General features: G+C 38.5%; 2 protein-coding genes and 1 non-coding gene across 3 annotated transcripts in view; 1 reads left to right on the forward strand and 2 right to left on the reverse strand.

The window, feature by feature from the left end:
* LOC136849730 (oxysterol-binding protein-related protein 9) overlaps positions 1 to 26,304 on the reverse strand; it is a 272,256-nt gene that overhangs the window by 209,824 nt on the left and 36,128 nt on the right. The gene's annotated exons all lie outside the window — the stretch shown is intronic.
* On the reverse strand, positions 1,544 to 1,649 carry LOC136850295 (U6 spliceosomal RNA). Its single transcript, XR_010856603.1, has one exon. It is a non-coding gene; the product is annotated as a U6 spliceosomal RNA (small nuclear RNA).
* On the forward strand, positions 20,684 to 25,964 carry LOC136849729 (transformation/transcription domain-associated protein-like). The gene is made up of 3 exons (XM_067123105.1): positions 20,684 to 23,638; positions 24,184 to 24,404; positions 25,301 to 25,964. The coding sequence occupies exons 1-3, from the start codon at positions 22,084 to 22,086 to the stop codon at positions 25,328 to 25,330; spliced, it is 1,806 nt and encodes a 601-aa protein (XP_066979206.1). The 5' UTR covers positions 20,684 to 22,083; the 3' UTR covers positions 25,331 to 25,964.

The raw sequence follows: 26,304 nt of genomic DNA on the forward strand, positions 1-26,304 counted from the left end.
GTGCAGCCAGACCGCGTTGCCGCTGATCGGACGAAGGCGGTGCTCAACGTGGTATGGGCGTTGTGCAGTCCAAAGAGCCTGAACTGGTACGTCTGGTCCCCCAAGACAACCTGAATACTTCATGAGCATTGGATGAATTGGGGCGTGAATGAAAGTATCTTGGAGATCCCAGATACTGTCAATCCCCAGGAAGAAAGGGCTCCTAAGCGTTGACTGCGAGTCTCCATCTTGAACTTTTCCTTCAGGTTGAGTTATTCGACCTGTTGACGTCAGATGGGTCTGACCTACTGAAAGTTTGGGACTAGAGAGCAATCTGTAGTAAAATCCCGAGGAACAGCGAGTCCAAGACCTGTTCCACTGCTGTCCCACACTCGAACATCTGTTCAGGCAGGTCAAACAGAATTTTCTGTTTGACAGGATGGCACAATTGAAACAAAAACAAAGGAGGAGGAGACAGGAGGAACCAAGTAACCTCTCTCTAACAGTAGGAGGACCAAACGTCACTTTCACTACTTTTTTTCAGGCTTGTGCAAGTAAACCTGGTTGCTAATGGAATCTGGAGATGAAAGGAGTCACTTGCTACACACTCTGCCCGGAAGTGACATTCCTTCGAGAAAAAACTCTCTCTCGTGAGTGCGGGTCTCGTGTTGCTTCCATGGAAGCCCCTTTGTTTATGAAGCAATTTATTTAGCTTCCGTTTTACTTTTTGTATCATTGAGATTCGATTGCATTCGTTATAGAGGAGATGCAGTTTGGATATCGATAACTTTAGTTTTGAAATACAATATTTTTGCTTCTCTGTGTATTTAATTGCTTTGCTGTACACAGTTTGATGTTTTATATGACATACTGAAAAGCCAAACAATATAACAATAGACTTGCAAGTAATATGCTTTGCTAAATGATGATGTCAAAACGCGGCTCAGGTTGGGCAGTGCGACCGTCTTACTTAGTCAAAACTGGGCTGCTGCTGACGACTGCCACTGACTGCCCTGCAGTATTCCTGTCTTTTAAGCTGATGCGTACTAGGTCCTGGGTTGCCATATAACGCATTAGATATTATTTCATAGCTAAAGGAAATTACCACGATATACTGACAATATCATTTACATTATCGAAAAATGTAATTTTGTATGATAAGTTACTGTTTTGTTTATAACTCCTAACTGCCAACAATTTTTAAATAAAACTTTCTGAGAAGATAGTCAGGATATGTATGATGCCATATAAAAAAAAAAAAAATCCCAATTTTGATTTTCGATTTTTGATCAGCCTCCCCCTTAAGACAAAGACAACTGCGAAGGTGGAGAGAGAGGGCCGAAGGTTGAAAAGTCTCGAAACAGATCCTTAAGAAAAGCCCAAAGTCTGATAATCAGAGGAAGAGAAGGCGAAGATGTTTCTCATCTTCATCCAAAGGCTGTGACGAAGGATGTTCTTCCCCCAGCTGGCGGGTCTTGAGTGAGGTGAAAGTAGTTCGATTCGCCCGTCGTGGCGAACTCCAGCGATCGAAGAAATGCGTCAACTAGAGTCGTATAGTAAACATAAAAATGCGGGCAGCTTCACGATTTGCATGTCATCCTTCTTCAGAGCCGTACTAATCTTCTGCTTCGTTCCAATTTTTTAGTATATGTACTGCGAGAAACAAGTACTGGCTAAATTAAGAAGGACATCAGATGTTGAAGCGGGTAGTTGTGCGACATGATGTACAACTGGAGCGGCGTCAACACAAGACTTGAAGCTATACGGCGAAGCGAGCGCGGAGCGTCATGGCGTGACGCGCGAGAGGCTCCGTGGCAAGTACTAGAAGAGAGTCTGCAGAGTGGCGGCATGACGTCATGGCTGAGCGCCTGCCCGGCGTCAAGGTAGGCGGCGTGAGCGTGAAGCGCCGCGAAGAGCAGACCACGCTCACAATGCGAGTCCAGAAAGAAATTAACACCTCAAATCGGGCAGGCGATTGGGAAGCCACTAAACACTCTCTCTAGAGCGACAGGCGAAGCTCAAAACATCTAGCAGGCGAGGCGAAGCAGGAGACGAAGGTGAAAGTCTGTACCTCTTGGCAGGCAGTTTCGAATCTTGAAAGGTTCGCGAGCATCAGTTGTTGTTTGCAAACCCAGCAAAATCTTACGGCGTTGGAGAAGCAACTCTCTCAGGAGAAGGGCTGAACCTGAGAGGAGAGGAGTGAGAGACGTATACTTCCTTCTCACAGGGGAAGAAGCTCTAGCCCTTGCCTTAGCGCGACAGGGGTCGAGTAGCGTCATCATCCAGCACTTCATTCTCTTCCTGGAGGAATATCACGCAACTTTCGGGGAAGAGCACAAGCGTCTAGAGGAAGAGGGGCATTGGGCGTCCTCTCTCTAACTTGCCCCACTATAACAAGAGGCGAAGTCAGCGAGCTCCAACGAAGCGGGAGAGATGCCAGGAGGACGGAGAAGCAATCCTTCAGGATGCGTGCCTGTGCAATCGCCAGCCTGAGTAGCGTCATCAGGACCTGCGAAGGAGCGTAGTCGGTGGGGAAGCCCCGTAACCCTCATGGGGGCTTTCGACATGCCTCCCTGGTCCTGGGAGTTAGGCAGAGGTCAGGCCTGAGGCATTATAGGGCGATCTGACGCCCCCTCCACAACCTGGGGCACCAACTTCAACACTTTGAGTTTGAATTGCATTCACTTTAGTTTCAAGCACGCGTGACTCAACCACGGTGAGGTATTACCTTCTGCAGCAACAAACTACAGTTAGTATAAAAATAGCTACCAGGGTTACTAGTAGGAGAAAACCTGACTGTCCATCTAAGGATGCACTCAGGAGGAAGATCTCTCAACCTATCACGCTCCAATTTAAGCATATAGGCTTCACATATTTCTTCCACTCACCCTCAGATAATCCTCACATTCATTATACCGATTATCATAGAGCATTGAACACCATACATATCATACATAAAGGTGTGAGGAACTGTCGATCTTGCGTTAGCCTCACCTTACATTCACCAAGCTACAGACTTCGTGGCTAGAGGTGAACATCTTAATTATAAGAAGAGTCAAAAGCAAAATCAAAAGCGATTCACAAGAAGCGTATGCCGGGCCACAGATCGGTCGTATACCAAAAACAAAATACTGAGTGACAACAAATTCCGAAATCCGATGGCGGAGGGACTGACAGCAGGTGTTGACAGTCCGGCGACAGAGAGAAAATCTGAATAGAAAATGGGAATGGTTCCCGCGATACCGCCTCAAGCGGCAGAGATAGGTACTAACCACCTGCCCGGCCACTGCGTGTACGTAATTTTGAGAATTCTGTCGGACTTCGGAGAATACAGCTATATATATATCTGACAGGTAAGTCTCATGAACAAAAAGTATTTTACTCAAAACTACTAGGCATGAAAGAACACATTTTACAGTACTGTTTTTTCACGCTGATAAAAGATAAATATGTAAAGCGCGTATTATGATGAAACCAACTGAAAATAGCAAACGGAACCTGTTCATTTTTTTATAAGGTGTATTTAAGTCATATCGCTACATTTGTATTTTATATAATACAATAATATGAGAATACATACAATATCATTACATGAATTGAACTAAAGCATAACTTTTTAAAATATCCAGGGAAAAGATGCATATTTGTTATGTTTGTATTTAAAAATACAATACTAATATGTTAACATTACATGCAATAAGTTATATGTCATGTATGATGTGACCTCCTTGAAAATACCTTCATAGTTAGGTCTTCAAAAGTCGATCAAAACGCGAGTACCTATGATAAACTCTTTAAAACTCAAATTGGCTGCATTATCATCCCCCTCCTCTTCCAATTTCTATTTATACGTAGCCATCGCTGTTCGAATATGCAGACGATGGACCGAATCTTGGGAAGTACGCCTTAGAGTGCACATCTCATTCTTATTTGTGTTACAGTGTGTAGTGCCTAGGTGTGTTGCGGGCTAAACCAAAGGGAAGCCTTGCGTGATTCTTGATTATGTAACCAAAATTCATTGCGTTTTGCCCATCCATTTGGCTTAAAAGGTGGCACTTAACTTAAAAGAGCTGTTTTGAGTCTTCTGGTAAATTGTGTAGTACTGACTACCTGTGAGAAATATCATGCTTGCACCTGGAAAATGAGAAGCATGACTCTTGACTATATTCTGAGAGGTAGCAAGACCACTGACAAAAAATGGCGCCAAGTGGGATAACAAAGCGTCCTTTTCTTGTTCGTCCCAGAGTTGCCGAAGTGCGGTAATCTCGGGTAAAGTCGGTAAAAAAGAAGTCTACGGAGTTACAATCCAGCACTCAACCAGCGAGGTCAGTAATTTTTACCGACCTGCTTAAATTTCTCGTATTGGGCAGAAATCCTATGATAAGATGAGTTTCATAATCATTTCTATTATGAACTTTCAACGTATTGTTAAAGATCACCATCACCTCCATACAAAGAAGATATGTAGGCCTTACTTCACAAGGTGATATTGATTTCATATTTCTATTGTTATTTCTGATAATTTACAGATGTCTATTCTTTCAATCATGAAATTAACTTTAATCCAAATGTTAAAATATAATGAAGACATATATGTGTATGGATACAAATTAGTTTTACAATTTCATTGTTTTTTCATAATCAGTACTCCATTTTTTAATCAAGCACAATATTTTGATATATTATTTAATAGTTTACAAATAACTTTATTTTAACTCATCAATTAGTTTTACTTTACTCAGGAGTTAACAGTATAATGAAGAAATATACTTTTATATAATAAAGGTGTTATTAGTGTATGTAAGCCTGTTTCTTTTGTTACCCACCAAGCAGTATCAAAGGGGTAATAGTATAAACCTACGTGGCAAAACACTTGGTTTAACTATTTTTTTTTTTTTGTTTGCAGTTGGTGTGTTACAAACACCACTGCTGGTGGCAACCTACCCAAAAGTGTATTAAAGTAAATTTAAAAAGGAGTAAGTTATGAAGAGACTACACACAGCACAGAGCAGTCATATAATAAAATAAAACTGTATATTTTTGTCTGCCGTAGCCCCCACCTACATGTGGTACATATGGCGGTGGGATTTGCATAACCTGAGCTATATCATGATACTGAGTGGCATTTGAAACAATGGCTTTTAAGCAGCAACTAGAATAGATGTGGGAGAATATTCCCAGAATACACAGGCAGATGGTGATTACCCCTGCTCAAATGTCAACTTTAGCGAATGCCCAGTCATAAAGGTTAGTGCAGAGGAGCTGACGCATAATGATCTAGCCTTTCTGAGGCCAGCAGGTTTGAAAACAAACTTAAGCAATATAGGTGTAATATTTATTGAGTGACAAAAAAGGAGGAAAGGCAGAACAAAACTAAAAGTGACATAATATTCAGTGTATTTACAAAATTTTACAAGTGGTAAGTTAGGAAAAACAAACTTAAAAGACAAATCAATAACGAAGCATAGGACAGCAACATAAAATTCATGTAATTAAACAATTCAAAAGAATTATAATAATACACAGGCAGCATAATATCATAAACATGCAGCATAAAGGAATAAATTAATCAAGGGCTGTAAAACCAACACCGCAGGACAACTAAACAGCCGACACGACAACCGTCTAGTCCTCAGGAACAGTTCTCCAACACTGGACGCCCACGACAGAGTCGAGACGACAACCATCACGTCCAAAAATGCTCCGCTGCTCTGCTGCCATGACCTGCTGCTGCCCTGGACCTGACTGACGAAGTCTGACTGTCATGTATGTCTTAACGTAAGTGCAAGACATGTTATATAACGCCGTCCGTAGACGCGTTCAGTTCAAAGCTGCAGCTAGATGTTGCGTAATGCTGTAGAGTATAAGTGTAATCAGTTATTGTTGTGTTAGTATTAGATCGGCACTGAGCCCGATCTATAGGTTTCTACCTCATGTATGTAGAATAATTCCTTATTGTGTATCAATCGGTATATTTGTCTGTTATGATTTACCATGTATATGCTTTTTGTATTTTATATACATCTCTTACCCCCTTCTTCTCAAATGTAGCAGGAGGTTAAGCACGAGCTGAAAGGCTCGCTTTATTATGACGTGTCTCGTTATCTCGGCGAAATAGGACCAAACCTCAATGCTAAATCATTACACATCATGTTACCTTGCAGTGGAAGACGAAGAATTAGTATGTATTTATAAATACCAACACATCAGTGGCGGCGGATGGGATCGGAAGCCTCAAATGCTAGTATGCATTTACCTTGCGGGTAGTGAGAAGGTATGGTATGTTATAAATACCAACATCAATGGCGACGAGGATGGGATCGACATAAATACTAAATACAATCATATTTACCTTGCAGGTAGAACGAAGAATTGCAGTGACATAGCTTCCAACACATCAGTGGCGGCAGAGGTGATTATGAGCATAGCAGACAAATGGGGCCACAGCCTCACGCTGGCAGCCTCGCCTAACCTTCAAGCCTACAGAAGACAGCACAAGCTGCTTGAGATGAGTCTACCTAGAAGTCGAATGATCTCAGTGGATACCTTCAGCACTCCAGGCCAGCATTTCTTGCAGCGTATGCGCCAAGTCAAGGTACCAAAAGGACAAATAGGTTGGTGCAGAGGAGTTAAAGAGCTCAAGTAGGTCTATGCTAGCATAGCCTCACCAGGGTACCAAGTAGGAGTTGTAGTGGCTCATGAAATAAGGTGGTTTAGCCTAGATAGAAATTTATTGGGAATTATACAACTAGGTTTGACAGAGTCTAGTATAGCCTAACCTAGGTTCAAACTTCCATTGTTAGCTAAGTACAAATGCTTCCAAGTTCCTAGCCTAACCCAGCTTTAAGTACCTAACAGCAAACATGCCGATAGATATCAAAAGTCTGGGCTATTTAGTATGGAGGCATCAAATCAGTGGGTACAAGATGGAAACAGTGGATAGGCGGTTTTGAAATTTACCTAAAGCACTAGGAAAGTTGATAAAAAAAGCAATAGAAGGCTTTAATGCTTCATCACTGCAGATACAAGGAAGTTCAGAAGTATACAAAACTTTGAATCTAATGAATAATTCATTGGAGGACACAATTGTGACACAATATTTTGCTCATAAGTCAATAAATACTTCAGGCGTCATGGTTCATTACTATCACAAGAATCAAGGTGGAAAATAGACACTTTGGCAAATAAGGTTAAAATTAGCTGCTATTGTGAATTTGTTGATATAGAGGTTAATAGAGAGTTATGAGAGGAAGTAACTCACAAGAGCTATAAAGCAATTGCTACAAGTAAAAATGCCTTGCAAAGAGTTCTGGAAATGGCAAGGCATTAGAAATGGTTAGTTATCGATAAATGTCATTGCGGTAAGACTCAAACTGACGTAGCCAGGTAAATCAGTAACCTATAAAAGAGTTACCAATATGCAAGAAAGGGCAAACACATCAATTAGTTAAGCCTAGCTTAGGTATATCCAAGTATAACAAGGGTGACCAACTGCAAACTCTGAAAATCAAGTCACATGAATTTTCCAAACCCTCAAAAGAAGCATGCTATGGTGTAGTAGGCAAGATCATTAAAAGTAATGATTGGATAAATGTCGGCATCAGATTGAACATCGATAACTACCCAGAAGCCGGCTGGTCATTAACAAGTCAGTGTAAATTTTACCAAGCAAAAGACCACTAAACATATTAATAGAACTGCATGATTCAATGACAGCTCTAGTTCAAATGAAGACAGTGTACATAAGACAACAAGTAGAAAATTTCCATTTCATAAATTCTACTGTGAACAAAGATGCACAAAACGTCTTATGACTCTAATAAAATAATCGAAACTCACACCCATGCAGATAGATACAGCTGCAGGCGTGACAATAATTTCTGAAGAGTTGCACACAAACAATACCTAACCTAGTGACAAGACCTTCGGACAAAGGTGTAAGTTCTAATAGTACAAACATAGAAGTAATGGTTCATCACAAGTGAAAGTACAGTATAATAATCAAAGAGATAGGCATGTTACCATTGACGGTAATTCAAAGGTAAAGAGACAAACCTTGTGGGTCTAGTTGGTTAAGATGTATCAAATTAGATTGGCCTGGTATTTCTAAGAGTTACAATTTAAAACAAAGGCCATGGAAGAAATTTCAATAACTAATCTCTGTCAGATTGTGAAGTCTTTGAAGACAGAGTAGGTACAGTAAAGAATGCACAAGCAGTCTTAGTTTTGAAGGAGAATGCCACTCAAGATTTTTATCAAGACCAGTTCCTGTACCTTAACAGCTGTGAAACTGAAAATTAGAGGATGAAAACGAAAGGTTCATGGGAAAAGGTAGATTATTCAGATTGGGCTACACCATTAGTTAATTGTTAAGGACAATGGTCAAGTTAGGTTATGATTACAAAGGTATTTTAATCCACAACTGCAAGTAGCTCCAGCATCCGTGCCAAATCCCAAAGATATGTTCAAACTTTGTCAGGATGCTCTGTGTTTCAGGTAGATCTAAGAAAGGCATTTCCAGCAGCTTTCTATGGATGAAAGTTCCCAGAATTATGTACTGTGACACACATTTAGAGACCTTATTAAAAGACTTCCATATGGAGTCGCTGGCCTGTCAACTATATGGCAACAAACAATGGACAAAATATTTTGCAGGTATGTCAGGGTATTCATTTTCATTGATGACATACTAGTAGCTGGTAAAAACAAGAAAGAGCACAGAGAAGTTCAGTGCAGTTCTAAAATAAAGAGACATAATATCAAAGTCAACAAGAGTAAATGTATTTTGAAGTTGACTCAGTAGAGTATTTAGGTTTTATTGTAAATGGTAAAGTGTGCAGATAAAAATAAGATGTCTGCAGTACAGTCAGCAAAGTACCAGTCTGAGGGTGCAGTCATTTTTAGGTTTAGTAACGTTTATGGAAATTTCAATTAAGAACTTAGCAACAATTGCACACCATTATATAATATGCTGAACAAAGGATATTTAAATGAAATTGAACAAAAGATATCAAAATCCTTTAAAGAATCAAAGCAGAAGTGACTTCACCCACATTCCTAGTACATTTATCAAATGGATTTGCCATTAAGTTGGTTTGTAGTGCCTCAAACATAGGTTTAGGTGCAGTACTAGCACATGTATTGCCAGATGGTACAGAAAAAACGAATTGCTTTTGCCTCTAGAGCATTAAACATAGCAGAGAGACACTACTCACAAAACTGAAAAGGAAGCATTAACATTAGTGTATGGAGTAATAAAGTTCCATTTGTATCTCTATGGTAGGAAAAAGTTCACGTTAGTTACAGACCACAAACCATTGTTGATGATTTTAGGTCCAAAAGCAAGCTGCCTGCGTTAGTGGCACAAGACCTAGCGTTGGGCAATAATATTAGCTGCATATGACTATAACATAGAGTACAGACCAACATCAAAGATGGGTCATGCAGGCGCTTTGTCGAGATTGCATGTGGACAAAGCACCAGAAGAACATGATGAAAGTATTCTTTTAATTTCTGTATATGAATTTACCTGTTACTGACTAGGAAATAGCACAAGGTACAAAAAGACCAGTACTCATGAAAGTAGTACAGAGTCTAACAACTGGCAGAATATTTGTGTAGATGATGTCAATTGTAAACCCATACAAAGAGATTTGGAGATAGTTAGTGTACACTAAGTTGTATCCTGAGAGGATCAAGTAGTGATTCCAAATGCACTAAGTAGGGTTTATCAAATCTACATGAACCAAGGTATAGTGATCAAGTCAATGCTAGAACTTATGTTTTGGTGGCCAGGTGAATGAACATTGAAATTTGGTTAAAAGTGTATGAATTGTGCATTACAACAAAATAATCTAAACAAACAGAATGCATCCATAGAATTACCCAGATACCCGTGGCAACGTGTGCATATAGATTTGCAGGTCATTTTAGGATACTCATGGTGATATTAGTAGATGCATATAGTAAGTGACCAAGTCATACTAATGCAAGTAACATCATCATTAGTAACTATAATCACTCATGCAAATCTTTGCAACGCATGGTTTGCCAGAAAGAATAGTGTCAGACAATGGTCACAGTTTACTTCACAGGAGTTAAGAATTTCTGAATGAATGGTATACAACATACATTATCAGCAACTTACCATCCATCCAGTGGTGAGGCAAGAAATTTGTCAACCTTCAAACACTATTATGAAGTGTAGACAAGCAAACTCTGGTAATGTAACCTTTCATATTGCAAAGTTTCTCTTATCCTATAGAACAACCGTACACAGTACTACGGGTGTAACACCATCATATTTGTTGAGGGGGAGGAGGATCAGGAGTAAGTTAGACCTTATGTATCCTAGCTTGCAGAGTCAGTTAGAACAGAAAGGTTATGATCAAGTAAAAAAACTTCCAGAGGTAAGACATTTCACTCCTTCAAGTTATGTCATGGTAAGATCATACAATACACCATATAGAGGGATGAATAAATTTGTTTGTATTTAGCATTTCCCAACGTTTTGTGAGAGAGAGAGAGAGAGAGAGAGAGAGAGAGAGAGAGAGAGAGAGGCGAGTGTAATTGTCGTTTGTGGTGGATCGGTTGTTGGAGTTCGTTTCTGGCGCTGTCTGTCTGTGTCGGAGTTTTTTCAGTTTTTGGGAAGTCTTGGGCATTGAGTCCAGCCAGAAAGTGAGCGGGGAGTTAGTCTGGCTTTTTGTTTTGGATACGGTACACATTGATGGTGCATGTGTCTTTTTAAATTCGTTGTTGGTGGAGGTTTGTTTGAAATTTTGTTTTGTGGTTTCTGTGTGCTGTGATTGGCGACGTGGGCCTTTACCCATCTCCAGCAGCCGAAGAAGATCAGGAGTGAGTGTTGTTTTGTTTGTGGGTTAGAATTCAGCCACATAATATTTGGCGCTAGCGATGGGGCAGCTGGTGTGCAGCTGCAAGTGAGGTGGTGGCTGTAGTGTGACTGAAGAGAAGGATGGAAGAGGAACTGGTAAGGTTGAGAGAGGAGAATACGTGGTTGAGGGTGAATGAGAGATTGAGAGTCAGTTGGAGGAGGTGGAGGAATGCTAAGAAGTGCAAAGAAGAAATGAAAGAGGGAGATGAAAGAGTCAGAAGAGAGAATGGAAGAGAGGATGGATAAAAAGTTGGAGGAATGATACTTAGAAAAGTGTGGAAGAAATGATGAGAGTGAGTTCAAAGGGTGGTTTGGAGAAGGGCTGTTGGAGGCAGTCCTCTGGAACGTGTAAAGGGGCAGAGAGAAAGAAAAGGAGGAAGAAGTGAATGGGCGTGATGATAAAAGTGATGTGGAAATAGGAAGTAAGAAACTGAGAGAGATGAAAGGCAGGGTAAGGAAAGAGGGAATGAAAAGCAAGGAAGAGAGCGGAGGAAAGTAAGGATAAGTCAGGGGAGGTAAAAGGGAAGAAGGGAAAGGGAGAGGGGTGGTAGAAGGGTAAGGAAGTGGAGAAGGCAGGAAGAAGGGGAGAGGGTGAAGGCAGTAGTGATAGTAGGGTGGATGGAGGTGAGTGGATAAAAGTGGATAAAGGGAAGAGTATGTGGTAGATGAATGTAAAGCAAGTGCGGAGAGTGGACTCTTTGTATTCGGAAGAGGGTATGAAGGACAGAGTGAAAGTAGCGAAAGTGAGAGTGAAAGTGAGAAAGAAGTGAAAGGCTATGTATGTGAGGAGGTACCCCGGTGTGAAGGTATAATAGTATGGAAGTAGGGATGTGCATGATTTCTTAACAGGGAGTATAGAAAGAGTTTGTCAGGATAAGTATGGGGAGTAAGAGTGTGGGCGTGTTAGGAGAATGTTGACTGGGTTTTTGCTTGATATGTATAGGGTTATTTATGAGTGTAGGAGATGTTTGAGTATGACAAGGTGAAAGCTAGACTAGTTGAGCAAGCGAGGCGTATGGCAGTGTTAAGTATGAAGGAGAATGAATTTGATGAGGCAGAATGAAAGCTGAAACCTTGTCACTGTATGCTTTATGGGCTGGAGGCGTTGGCAAGGAAGAAGTTTGGGGATGATGGGATAGATGAATGTAAGAGGAGTTAGTACGGAAGTTGTTGAGGACAGTGCCAGATGGGTTAGAGAATTTGTAGACAGGCGGAAGGAGAAGAAAAGATGGGCCGAATGAAAGGTTGACTTGGGGAGAATTTTGGAAATTGTAGAAGATTATGAGCTTGACAGGGTTATATAAAAGAGAGCAGAAGTGTAAGTGTAGGGCTGGGGTAGATGAGAGAGTGCCCAGGTTTGGAAGCTTTAGGGATGCAGTGTTGAGGGCCCAATGAGAATGGCCGATAGTGTAATAGATAGAGTGTAAGAGCAAGTAATGTGGAGGTGCCAGTGAGGATGAATGATGGGTTGTAAAGGGAACAATGGATTTGGGCGTTTTAGGGATAGTAGTGTACAAAGGGAAGGTCGGTGAGTGGAAGTCGAAGTGTTTTAGATGTGAAAGGAAGGACATACAAAGAATGAGTGTAGGTGGGCTTTAGGGCGTGTTTCGGGTGTGGGCAATCAGGACATTTGGTGAAGTGTACGAGATAGGGGTTAAATGCAGGTGTGGACAGGTGGGTCATATTGCTAATGGTTGTAGAAATTTACCAGTGAATGTAATATGTGGCAACTGTGTAGAATAGGCATTATGTGAGAATGTGTTTCAGAACCGAGAGGCGAGTGTGGCGAATGTGGAATGGAAGAGGGCATGTATCAAGTGTATGTAAAGCGAAGAGGGTGACTGTGACAGCGGTCGAAACTGAAGTGTGAAGGGGGTTCAAATGGGTGGATCCTCCAGGATGCAAAGATGCGTGTGATGCATGCGTGAGGGGGTTGTTGCATGAGGATCAGCAATTTGTTTGATAAGTATTGTAGGAGATGTAAGAAAGGAAGAGCGTGAAAGTAAACTGAGTGAGCGTAGTTGTGTGATAGAGTGTGAGTGCCAAAGTGAGAAAATGGTGATAAAGCGTGTAATACGGATTATGAGCAGGGGCTCATTAAATGTAAGTTAAAAAAAATTGTAGCTGTTAAAAAAAGGATGTCTCACTTTGATTCCACCTTTTCTCTTAGTACATAGTTTGTAAGAATTTATAAATATATAATTCCTTCTCAATCAGCAATTCATTTTTTTTGTGCAAAAGCAGTTCATGTTGCAAAAACGTAAGACTCCTCTGTTGTTACTTTTAAGTGCTTAAAATCTCCTGGAGGGGATTTAACCAACCAAGAGCTCCTGGAGGTGGCACTAGTGGGTTTTGCGGTGTCTTCAGTTTTAGTTGCATTGCTAGCTGGCTTATATTTTATCCCTTCCCTTTAGTCACCATAAAATTTCTCAGCTTCCTAATTACATCTTGCCCCAATATGCAGAATATTTACAAGAAAATCATTTAGGCAATCCCTGTAAGGATCTAGAAATGAGAATTGATGGTTTCGTTAAAGCTTTGCCGTGAAATATAGAGAGGAATCTGCCCAAAGGCAAAATTAATTGGCTTGGACCTCAAAGCTGTTGCCAGTCTTTTGGCGTCAGGTTGTTACCTTGTCCTTCTTGTGTAATAACTTACTAAATAAAGTAACTGCACCTAAGACCTTCAGCTTTTATGAGAGACTTCGGGTGATAAGCTGAGATGGTGTGGGACATAATTTGATAAGCTGAGATGGTGTGGGACATAATTTCATTCGTTATTATTTTACCCCAATAATTTAGTTATACTTTAAAAGCAGACTCTCATTTTCTTGGGTAAATTGCGCCTGAGGACCCAAAAGCATAATCATTTTAGATACTGCTTACTCTGAAATTTCAGAAAATCACCTTCACCCCCAATCATTTCTTCAAATAACTTGGAGCCAGGGGGTCAAACATTTTGTGGGAAGGCTTACCACATTTCGAGACAAATTTCTGGTTCAGGAATGTTAGGGTTTTGTACAAAGTCAGTCTATTGTCAGTGTTTAGTCCATTAATCTGGAGTACAGGGAATGTATACTTTTTTTTGCAGTGTATCAGTTTTCTTGCACTGGCTGAACATAACATGTAAATGTTGATTTTTATTTTCTTGTTTCTTCATGGTATAGGTATGGTAATTAAATTTTTCTTGATTCTGTCAGTTATATTCCAAGAAAAGGGAAAGAAATGAAAAGCATTTTTCCAGTTGTCATGTGTATTCTAATATGTACCTGGTGGTAACATTTTTATGAGTATTCCTTCACATCTTGTGTAGACATGTTTTATTGCATTTATGATACCATAGAGACTTGTTTGCCGAGTTCCAGAGAGGAAGGAAAAATTTGTAGTCCAAAGTTAATGTCCTGAGACTTGGAAGGATATGCTGTTTCGCAGTGTGCTTTCCTTGTTACCAGGTCTGTTGGGTTGGATTTGCAGGGCTTTTCTGTACTGAATATATTGTATAGTTTATAAAAATGAAAATGATAAGATGTACCAGTCTTGCTGAGTTTCTGCAGAAACAGTTTATAATTTTTTTTGCATTAATAGATATCTGTATATTGTTTCCCATAAATTTCATTCGTTTGCATGAGGTTTACTGTACTTTTCATCGCTATATTTGTCATTTTTTTAAATACAGTATATGCGATTTAATGGTTTCCCTATTTGATAGAGAGGTTTAGTGCTTGGTAATTCATGATTAAAGAACTGTCACGTCAGTTTCTATAATTTGACTTTCTTAATCTCCTGGCAAGTTAAGAGACAGTTTTTGTTACTTTAAGCTAAATTGATGAGAAAGTGTTGAATTTTGAAGATACTGGTTAGTGATTCTGCTTATATTAACTAATAAGTATTGAAATTGTTAGGTGCCATCTGTTTTTGTACATGCTTTCTGTACAATTTGTTATTTTTTGTGAAAATTTTTTAACTTTTTTGTTCAACAGTTGTAAAATGGAAGGAACAAGATGGCATCACCCTCTTATGCTACATGGCCGGACGGTGAGGTCACCCTTTCAGAGGTTGGGATTCCAGAAATGTTACTGGAAGGATTGCAAAAATTCAAAAGGATATTTTCTAAAAAGGCAACCAATCCAGTTATGAATCACAGTCCCCACTGAACCCCTTTCAAATCAAGATTGTTTCATTTGAATCTAGGCTCAAGCCATAGATTCAACTCTTCATGCCAGCAAGAGTTCTTGGTCAGTAATCTCTCAAATTCAAAACTTTCCCCTTAATTCATCCATAGAGACCACAAGGGTGCCTCCAGTGAGATGTTCTACATTCCTTCAGAGTTGTGTAATGGTGTTTTGGGGTATTTTTTCAGTGACTTAGGTGAATAAATGATCTTTTATATAGTTTATCGATCTCAGTCAGTTTTCTGAGAATAGTACATTTGTGAATTTACACAGTACTGCCAAAACATGAATCGTCAGTTTGAGACTTCTGATCCCCTTTAGTTTTAATTTGCAAGGGACATTGATAAATTGCTTTCACATCTTGATGTATGTAGGTTGGGTGCTAAATGACCATGGGGGAGTTTGCAAGTATGTTTCTCAAAACCAAAACAAAATTTAGGTACTGAAAAGTCTTGTAAGATCACCATTTTCATTGATGTTTGTTAAGGCTGGGAGAAAGACTTGTATCTCAGATTTTCAAAACCTAAATAATGAATTGACAGTCTTTTAACAGTTGTATGTGCATATTAAATTATTCATTTTGGGCACATTCACTGAAAAGCTCTCATTTCATTGATGAAAAGTAAGTGGCATTTGTGACCATTTATTGGCTAGATATATCTGTTACATTTGCAAAATGTTGAACAAAGTTGATTCTCATTTTCTCTTGTCCTCTATGACTTGGTAATTCAGGTCCATGAATATATGAGTATCAGTATCAGGTAAGTTTGTGTTGTGTTATTTGAATAGGAAAGTGCTCCATTGGATACTTATATACATTGCAGTCAGTCAGAAGAAAATATTTTGTGTACCATTAGGATGAACATTGATGCCTTACATACCAAGTATACAGAACAGATGTCCAAGTATAATCATGGCAGTGAGGTTCTTCAGCAAAAGTGTTGACATATCTGACTTGCCTGTGGTTTGTATTGACTGTATGTCGTACAGTATGTGACCCTGTAACAAAACCCGAAGTGTTATTTAACCCTCATGAATTTGTTTGGGCTCTGTCTACCCTGGAAAGCTGTCAAAAGGATATACAGATGATATGGTGCTCTTGGTAAAATGTTTTTATTTTGTCAAATAGTTGCATATAGAACATGAGCTACTTTTTCCTATAGAAGCTTGTGGATATAGGTTATTTGTCTTAGTATTTGAGCGCTGTACTAGGATTCTTATGAGATTCATTCTTTATGTTGGCACTGTTAGCTTGGGTCGATTTCTCTTCTTGGCTTTCGCCATTGCCAGTGGGCATTTGCTCTTGAGATCTGGTTCCTTTTGAATGACGGTAGGAATCCTTCACCCACATAATGAGTGTGAAGAAGGACTGATAACTGAAGTGTCTTAGTATATGCCTCTTACAATGAATTTCTTGTATGTATCTTATTGCTTCTACAGAATCAAATGCTCAGATAAAAAAGGGCAAAATAAACTATATATATATGTATGTGTGTATATATATGTATATATATATATGTATATATGTATATATGTGTGTATACAATATATGTATATATATGTGTATATAATATATGTATATACAATATGTATATATATGTATGTATATACAATATATGTATATATATGTATATGTGTGTATATATATGTATATACAGTATATGTAAATATATGCATATATGTATGTATATATATATATGTATGTATATATATATATATATATGTATGTATATATGTGTATGTATGTGTATATTATATATATATGTAGTTATATATATATATATATATATATATATATATATATATATATATATATATATATATATATATATATATGTGTGTGTATGTATGTGTATATTATATATATATGTAGTTATATATATATATATATATATATATATATATATATATATATATATATATATATATATATATATATATATATATTAACATATATACAGTACAGTATATATATATGTATATATATGTATATACAAGTTGACCATCACTAATCTGGCATCACTGGGACCTGAGGTGCCGATTAGCCATTTTGCCGAATTAGCCATTTATTAGGCTAGAATACACGAACCCCAGTAGCTAAGCACATCATCTTAGAATTAAAATATCCCATAAATCAGTATAAGTTGATAATAAGGAAAAGACAATTATCAAATACAGGTAGTGCTCAAATTCGATAATGGGTTCAATTAACTCGATGCAGCAATATTTGAAAGTTTATTTTAAATTTACGGGCGACTAGGGTTAGTACAATTAATCACGGTTATGCGATACGTTGGCCGAAGGCTATTTAGGAAATAATTTTAGATTCACTTGCGCAGGCAGGAAGTTAAAATCAGGTCAGTGAGAGAGACCAACGTTTTAACAATAGAAAAAGTTTCGATAATTTCCTCAATGGAGTTCAATTTATTCCATATAGATAATATTTTAAAAAAGCGGGCAGAGCAACAGCGTACAAATAATATTGTTAGTAACGTTATACTCTTGCAAAAATGCGTAAAGCCATAAACAACCGAGCGGGAAACTTGTTTTGCTAATAACCGAATCAGATAACAACTGTTTTGCTTGTATTTCAATCATCGTACGGTTAAAAATTACGTAGTTTTGTTAAAAATGTACGTTAAGTACTGATATATTTTTTACACTACACCCTTATCCGCTTTGGAGAAAAGATTGGCAGGGAAATATACTGCTACAGTAAATTTAAGCTGCAAGTTGTAGCTGAAGCTGAAAAACAATGTTCAAGCTGCTAATGACTATAAATTATCATGCATTGGCAACATGGATGAAACTCAAAACTACCGGGCATGAAAACTGGAGACATGTTACTGCTGTTTTCATGCCAATAAAAGATAAATCATGAAAAGGTCAAATTATACTGATGATGAAATCAAGATAAATAGCGAATGGAATCTTGATTTTTTTTTTTATATGACAAGCGGCCAGCCACCATTGTCATCTATTAACAAAAAAATAGCTAAATTAATTTCACAACAAGACATATCAAGTTATATTTCAATGAGATATTGAAATTAAATTTCGACTTAAAAACACTATATATAACGAAAAATATCCTGTCCCATATAAATAAAGTATCTAGAGATTCATTTTACGCTAACTAGAAGCAAGAAATGCGCTACAAACTGATTTAATGCGGCATCGGTTATCGCTTATGATCGATTCCCAAACCAAAACACAACCAAAATTTATAATGCAAAAGCAATATGAGAATATATACAATTGGATACAGTGTAGTAAAGCATAACTTTTTAAAAGATCCATGGAAAGGATCATTCGTTATTTTGATGTTTGCATAATGCGGGGGTGTTATTATGTGAAAATAGAATACAGTATAATGTAGTAGGCTAGGCTACGTATATGATATATAAAGTGCAGGCTAGGCCTTGTTTGTTATTCAATTTCTCTTTATACTGGCTTATCTTGTCAATCTGCATATATGAACCTTCAGAATTAGCTGACACTAATAATTACTATACCATATATGTATAAAGTATACTGTGTAGTGTGGCTATTTTACATATATGTATAGATGATACTGATTACCTAGTTAGGCTGGGTTCTGACTTGCGGGATTCTGATTTTTTCAACAAGCGTTGGTTTTGGAACCTAACCCCATCGTAAAAGAGGGGAATACCTGTAATAAATTTTATTATGAAAATTTATATGATTTATATTTCAATTGGCTTTGCTATTGGAAAATTTGCTAATTTTTTCTAAAGTTTTGGATTCCAGAAATTCAATTAATGTAATTTTTTTTCCTCCAGGATTTGTCCATGCACATTGATAAGTTATTTGATGAAAGCTTGCTCTTTGGTCGAGGGTGGACAGCCATGAGACATTTGAGTCCACTGTGCTTATTCCACCTTGCAAGATCTGCGTTCATCATTGTGCGTCAGAAAATGGATAACACAGAATGCCTTGAGTCTGCACTGTTGCAAGCAGTTCATTTGTTCTCAAGAATATTCATGATGAGACTTTGCCTACAAGTATTCAAACCATGTCCTGCAAGTTATTACTCAACTTAGTAGACTGTATTAGAAGTCGTAGTGAAGCAAATCCAGCTGAACCTGGTGCAGGAAGAGACTTACTAATCGTGAATGTTATATGTTTTTGTGAATAAATTTAAAACTATTGCTCAATTGCAAGGGCCGTACTTGAAGAATAAGCAGCAGCGTTCAACAACCTTCAACTCCTGCAATCACCTTAGCTCCAGGAGCCATCAACAGTAGCAATCCCAGTACTTCCACCAGTCTGGGTGCATTGGAAGCCATTAAAGGAACCCAGGGAGGATGTTAAAGTGACTGTGAATGAAAATGAAAACAAGGACAGAGATACACAAAGAATAGGGTTTCCTCCAAATGTCACAGTTAATTACAGTGTTGTAGATTGTAGGGCTTTAGTGAAAACTTTGGTGTGTGGCGTAAAAACTATTACCTGGGGATGTGCACAGTGTAAATCAGCTGTTGATCCACCAACTCTACCTGTCCAAACAAGGCTTTCCATCCTAAGGAAACTCTAGTATTTAGAAAGGTTTGGTGAAGTGGGCAATGCAAGGCTTTAGATATTTATACATTGAATGCACCAGGTAACCAGCAACCCTTAGGGCAAAGGGACAGGTGCCTCAGACTGTTAGATCGAAAGAGGAGAAAAGAAGTTTTAGAACATTTTGAGGAGTCTTCATTTTGATGAATCCCAATACTTTTAGAGAAATATTTTCTACAACCATCGATTCTGGTGGAAAGAATATATCATAATTACGACCCTCAAATTGTTGCAACTCATTTCTGGCTAACTCAACTACTTCTCCATATTTGCCACTATTTTGGTTGAATACCTTCTAGGCCACATGGAGGAAATGGGTACATCAATGGACAGATCAAATTTGTACCTGAAATTGTTCAAGCTAGTTTTTGGTTCTGTTTCACTGTTTTGCAGCATTAAAATGAGCAAATGTTGAAGCCTCATCTGCACCAAATTGTGAACAGATCAATGGAACTGGCAATGAGTGCCAAGGATCATATAATTATTTTCTACTTTTAAGAGCATTGTTCAGGTCCATTGGTGGAGGAAGCCATGATCTCTTATACCAAGAGTTTCTTCCTTAAATTAACAACGTTGCTTCAAGGACTCAACAGTTTGCAAAGTGGGCTGCATAAACAGCACACAAAGACCTTTTGTTGTAATTGTGCTTGACTGTGCCTGTCCGTCTCTCTTGCCCTTCTTCCATACCTCCCCATCTTATGGATCCTCTTGTATCAGCTCTAAATGGCTCCCAAACATTGATTTCCCAAGGTCTAAGAACCCTTGAGCTGTGTGTGGATAACCTACAACCAGATTTCTTTATGAGCATATTCAACCAGTCGAGCGAACTAATGCACGAGCTTTATGCTAACTTTAAACATGCTAATTTATGTCGAAACCCAAATGATAACATTGCTCAAGTAGCTTTAAATAGTGCTTGGGAAGTTTGGTGGTGGGAACAGGAAAATGATGATTGAGCCCCAGAAGTTGGAGTACAATGAGCAAGAAAATCCAAGTACTTGTATAACAATTCAGTTTCAAGAACATAAGACTCAATAAATCTACCAGTCGAAAAAATTATTGAGACAGCCTTTACAGCTCTCAAGACATCAATACCGAACCATGGTATCGAGCCAGTGTTTGGGAGGTCATCAAGTGCTTCATTATTGGTAGTCCATGCAGTATGATGAAGATAAACACATGGTAAATAAGCTTTTCACTCATCCCAGTTTCAGGGATGGTGAAATTTCTTCTGTTCATGGTACTTACTATAAATGCCAAGATGATCAAGCTCGACTAGGTGCATCAGATGGCAGTCACAGAAACCCATGTTTGAAGCACGCTGCCATCAAGGCAAATTAAGACAAAGTGTATTACCAACTGATTTGGTGTCTTTAGTTAGGCACTATACCATGGTTGCCATTGCACAGCAAGCTGGGCCTTTTAACATGATGGGTCAACAGCTGGAATAGAAGTTCAAGGAATGGATCATTGGTATTGATAGATGCTCTGGCTGTGATCATGGGACATGAAGAAAAGGAACTTTGTAAAGCCAGGTCATCTTGCCCTTGTCCTTATTATGGAGGCTGCAACAAACATATTGGGTTCTAAGGAAAGAGCATGCCAGTTACCTCTAATGGAATATCTAGTTGAAAAGTGTGGACTTTGCCGGGGAAAAGAGCTTGGTATGCAAAACTTGGAGGATGTATAGCTATAAAATTTTTGTTTGAAAGAATGGCTTTGAAATGGGTCCTTGAACATCAGTTTCTGTTCTTAAGAGCTCTTCTTTTTGTAATGATGGATCTAACTGGGGAAGAATCAGTGGGGGGTAGACATGGCTAAGAATAATTTGGAAAGAATGTTGCAAGTATGTGGCTCTCAGTTAAAGGAAGTGACACAACACAGATGAAATCACGTCAGATTCAGACAAAGTCTCTCCATGATGTAACTCATGAATTAGTCACGACAAGTAACATCTCCAAACACCACAGTAAAGACAAGCTATGCAGAGTCTTCATGTGTTAGCTAAATTAAGTTATGGCAGGGGCATTACTGAGGGTCATGCAGCCTCATAAAGATGTTCTTGCTGACATGATTGGACAAAAAACATCCATTTCGGTGCAACAGCCTGCAAATGTTCAGATAGGTTTGATGGATGGCAACACTTTCTGCACTACTCTGGAACCCAGACTCTTTACTTTAGACTTAACTGTCAGTGAGCATAAGTTTTTCTATTCAGAGCTGCACATGCTGGTTGAGACAGAAGATTCATATTTAGCAAAGCTCTCTTGTTACAAAAAATATTGCAAACCTTGTTCCCCAGGGGAAATCAGCCCTTAAAGCCTGGGGCAGCTTGTCATTACATTCCTCAGATAAGAGAAAAATATTCCCAACTTTATACAAAGCTCTTAATAATTCGTCCCACCCTGAGCTTCAAGAAACAGCTTTTGAGTGCTTGAATAAATTCCAGAAGGGCTGTCAAATGGATATGGAAATGGTTCATAATTTCATGCGCCCTTTATTATCACAGCTTTGCCATTACAGAAGTGTAACACTTCCAGTCATTCATAGGCTTTCATATCTGACGCAACTTTTCCCTTATACATTCAATGAAAAACTTTGTGAGCAGCTTACTCAACATGCAAAGAGCCTAATTGAGATGGCTATTGTTACAAGGAAGCAAAACACTGGAGTGACTAAACAAGACAACAGTGACTTGAAACTGTGTGCCAATATTGTTGGCATTTTCCACCAGATACCAGCAGCTTCAGTTCGCTTCGTAGAAGTGTTGTGCAAGCTAGTGCTGCAGACAGAACGGGCATTGTCAATTGAAGCTGGAAGTCCATTCCGAGAACCGTTAATGAAATTTCTTTTGCGGTATCCAGCGGAAACTGTTGAGCTATTCTTGTCTGATCCCCATGCTAGAGACCAACAGTGGGCTCGTTACCTTGAATTTTTGATTCGTCACAAAGACAGTGCTCCATTCAGACAGCATTTACAATCTTGTACAGAAAAGTTGCTTTCTGTCGTCCTTGCAACACCAACTACAGTGCAGATAGCAAGTTTGCAGCAACAACAGCAGCAGCAGCAGCAACAGCCTGTGTCTACTGCTGATAGAGCACAGCTTCAGTACCTCGGAGTACGTGTTATTCTCCTACTTACTCGTTCAGATGAGAGTTGGCTGGCTTCACAGAGTCAGTTGGTTATGGCTTTGAAGAACCTGTGGATATCAGATGAATTTCAGGAGAGGCACCATTCAGCTGAAAGCACAGATTTTATGCATTGGAAAGAACCCCGAATGGTTGTGTCAATTTTGCTCACTTACTTTAAACATCACACAGAAGATATCAAACTTCTGTTCCAGTTATTAAGAGCTTTTATTGGACGTTTCATTCCAGATTTCCAGTTCCTAAGAGATTTTTTGGAACAAACTGTTGCTCAGACATTCTCTGTGGATTGGAAGAGATCTGCCTTTTTCCAGTTTGTGGAAGTTTTTGAAGATGTGAATGTACCTCAAGAGTTGAAGGCCCGCATACTACAGTATATAATTATTCCGTGTTTGACAGTAAGCTTAGAAAGTGGAGATGGTGAAAAATTGATTGGATATCCTCCAGCTCCTGACCAGGACCACCATGATAATGTTGTATCAGTGTTCATCACTCGTGTTATCAATCCAGATGAACCATTTGTTTATAGTGATGCTGTGAGGATCCTATTACTTCAGTTCTCCTGTCTTCTTGTGGAACAAGCTTCTGCCCACATTCACGATGCTGGTAATAAGAGGCAAGGACAGAAATTGAGGAGGCTCATGACCTTTGCTTGGCCATGTTTGCTTTCAAAGAATTGTGTCGATCCAGCCACAAAGTACCATGGTCATCTACTGTTATCACACATTATTGCCAAATTTGCCATCCATAAACGTATTGTTCTTCAGGTTTTCCATAGTTTGTTAAAAGCACATGCAATGGAGGCTAAAAGTGTTGTTCGTCAAGCATTAGAAATCCTGACACCGGCCATGCCTGTTCGAATGGAAGATGGTAAGTTATCTTGCATGTTATTGCAAATTATTGTTATTATACTTGTAATTATGATCCCTTGTTTTCTTGCATATTTAGTGACGTTAATGGAAGGACACTACTGTATATACCATATGGGCTTACACATTTTGTGATATTTGATGGAAGATAGCAAAATTGATCTGTGTTACAGAGTATAAGAAAAGCAAAATTGGATTAACAAAGAAAATTGCAGTAAATTTAGAGAAGTCATTTTAGTACAAAATGGCTGCAAAGATGTCAAAGGGGTATACAGTTACAGAGGTATAGGGTAAAAACTTTAATTGAAGTCATCAAGTTTAAAACTGTAATAAAGGAAATTAAGAAATTAAGTAAGTTCTTTGTTTGCACATATTAAGATAGTGTTGCATTTGTACCATATATAATATATATAGCTATTCCTGAAAACTGAATTTATTTATATCAAACTTATATGTTTTCCTGCAATAATCTGAAGAGGAAAATTTGTTTTTCTTGTGATATATTTTGTTGTAGTATGCTTCAAAGACCTTAACAAATTCTTTCAGGTAACACAATGTTGACCCATTGGACTCGTAAAATTTTGGTAGAAGAGGGTCATTCAGTTGGACAGTTGGTGCACATTTTACAGTTAGTTGTCCGCCATGCAAATGTATATTATCCAGTACGTCACCATCTAACACATCACATCACCCAAGCAATGCATCGGCTTGGCTTCACTCCAACAGCTAACTTGGATCAAAGGAGATTGGCTGTTGACTTAGCTGAAGTGAGTGCCCTATTTCCCTGTGAAATGCATAGTTTTTTTAATTTTTGGAGAGCTGTTGGTTACAAATAGGTAGCACAACAATTAACGTCATAAATTGAATAAACCAGACCAAAAACCTAACTGTAAATGCATAGGTATCATCCTCCGGTGCAAAAGAGTTTTATTTTCTCCCTCGATGCCCTAGGGTTTTTACCCTTCATTTTCTTCTTTTGTTCAAATGCATAGGTATCATCCTCCGGTGCAAAAGGTTTTATTTTCTCCCTCAATGCCAAGGGTTTTTACCCTTCATTTTCTTCTTGTGTTCCATATGGTCAATGCAATTTTGAAAGTTTTACATAAATATCACTCAGATTTCACATGTGAAATTTTAAGTTTTGCAGTGTTCATTAAATATTGACATAGTAATAATTTTTTAATGTTTTGAAAATAGATTATAGTCCATGTAAACCATATATTATAATCTAGGTATTGGAGTAACTTTAGTGATTTTGCCTAATACTAGGGAGAAATCTTTTCAAGTGCAATATTAGTTTTATCAAACACCTCAGGATTTAACTTCAAGGAAATTGTTCCTTCAATAAGTAATACTTTTTTCCCAGTCTTTGAAACATGAAAATCTTGGCTTGTAGGTCTGGTTGAATTTCCTTCTTATTATCAAGCTATAGTTCATCTATGAGATGATTTTTATGATTGAGATTCGATATTGGAATATTAATGTTTGTGAGAAGATTTTTTTTATTGAGATTCGATATTGGAATATTAATGTTTGTTAATTTTGATGAGCTTTTAGTAATGATTAGTATTTCAAGCCATATTGTAGGAAGTTTATTGTAATGCTCTTATTTCTTTTTCTAAATGAGATGTGGATGTATTATTAATATTGTTTCTTTATATAGGTTTGTATCAAGTGGGGGAAAAAAGAGTGAAGGGAAGATGCTGATAGTGATAGTGGTTCAAGCTTGGTTACCCATTTACAGCAACCTGGTGGAATCAAGCGATCTTCTTCAACTGAAGGACCAGATGCAAAACGAGCTCGTGTATCTGTTGGGGGCAGCTCTAGGGGAAGCATTGATATGAATAAACCAATGGAAAAAACACAAGCAGATGCAGTTGTGTACTTTCTTTTTCGACTTGCATGTCAGGTTAATGAAAGCACTACTACACCAGGCATGGTGGCTCCTGGTGAGACACTATCAGCACGTTGTGTAACTCTTTTGTCTGAGCTCTTAAGCCTGATATGTGGCCAAACGCAGATCCCAAATTAGCCTGGCTAGATAAACATTTCTTGAGTTTGGAATCATCCCAGCCTAACTTAGCTAATGTTTGTGTTGGACTAGAAGTTTTCACTTACCTAATTGGTACGTTGAGAAAAGAGCAGATATTGCAAGCAATGCGTGGACTGAAGCGTGGTTTAGTGGCTTGCATGACATACAGCAATTCTCGTGTAGTGCGTCTTACACATTCTCTTTTAGCACGTTTGATGGCAACCTTCCCTACTGAACCAACAAGTGCAACTGTGGCTTCTCGGTATGAAGAGCTTGAAGATTTGTATGCTCAGATTTAAAAATAATATTTGAGGGTTTATCCTCATATGAAAAAAGTGCTAGTGCTCCTCCAACCATGTTATTTGGGACATTGATGATACTGAAGGCAGCATGCCAAAACAACCCTTGCTACATCGATCGCCTGATCATGCCCTTCATGAAGGTTTTCCTTTTGAATGGCAGAGACCATTTAAGTCATACAGCTACAGATAATAGTGCAGGTATGCCAGGAGCTTTTGGGCTTTCTTATAAGGGAGATGCTGGTGCCTTGAGGCCCCCATTATAATGTTTGTTGGCCTCTGACTGCATAGGCAAAGGGACTTGCTAATGTTTTATCATGCATCTTTATTTCACCA

The sequence above is a fragment of the Macrobrachium rosenbergii genome, chromosome 21 (assembly GCF_040412425.1).
Source record: "Macrobrachium rosenbergii isolate ZJJX-2024 chromosome 21, ASM4041242v1, whole genome shotgun sequence".
NCBI lineage: Eukaryota > Metazoa > Arthropoda > Malacostraca > Decapoda > Palaemonidae > Macrobrachium > Macrobrachium rosenbergii.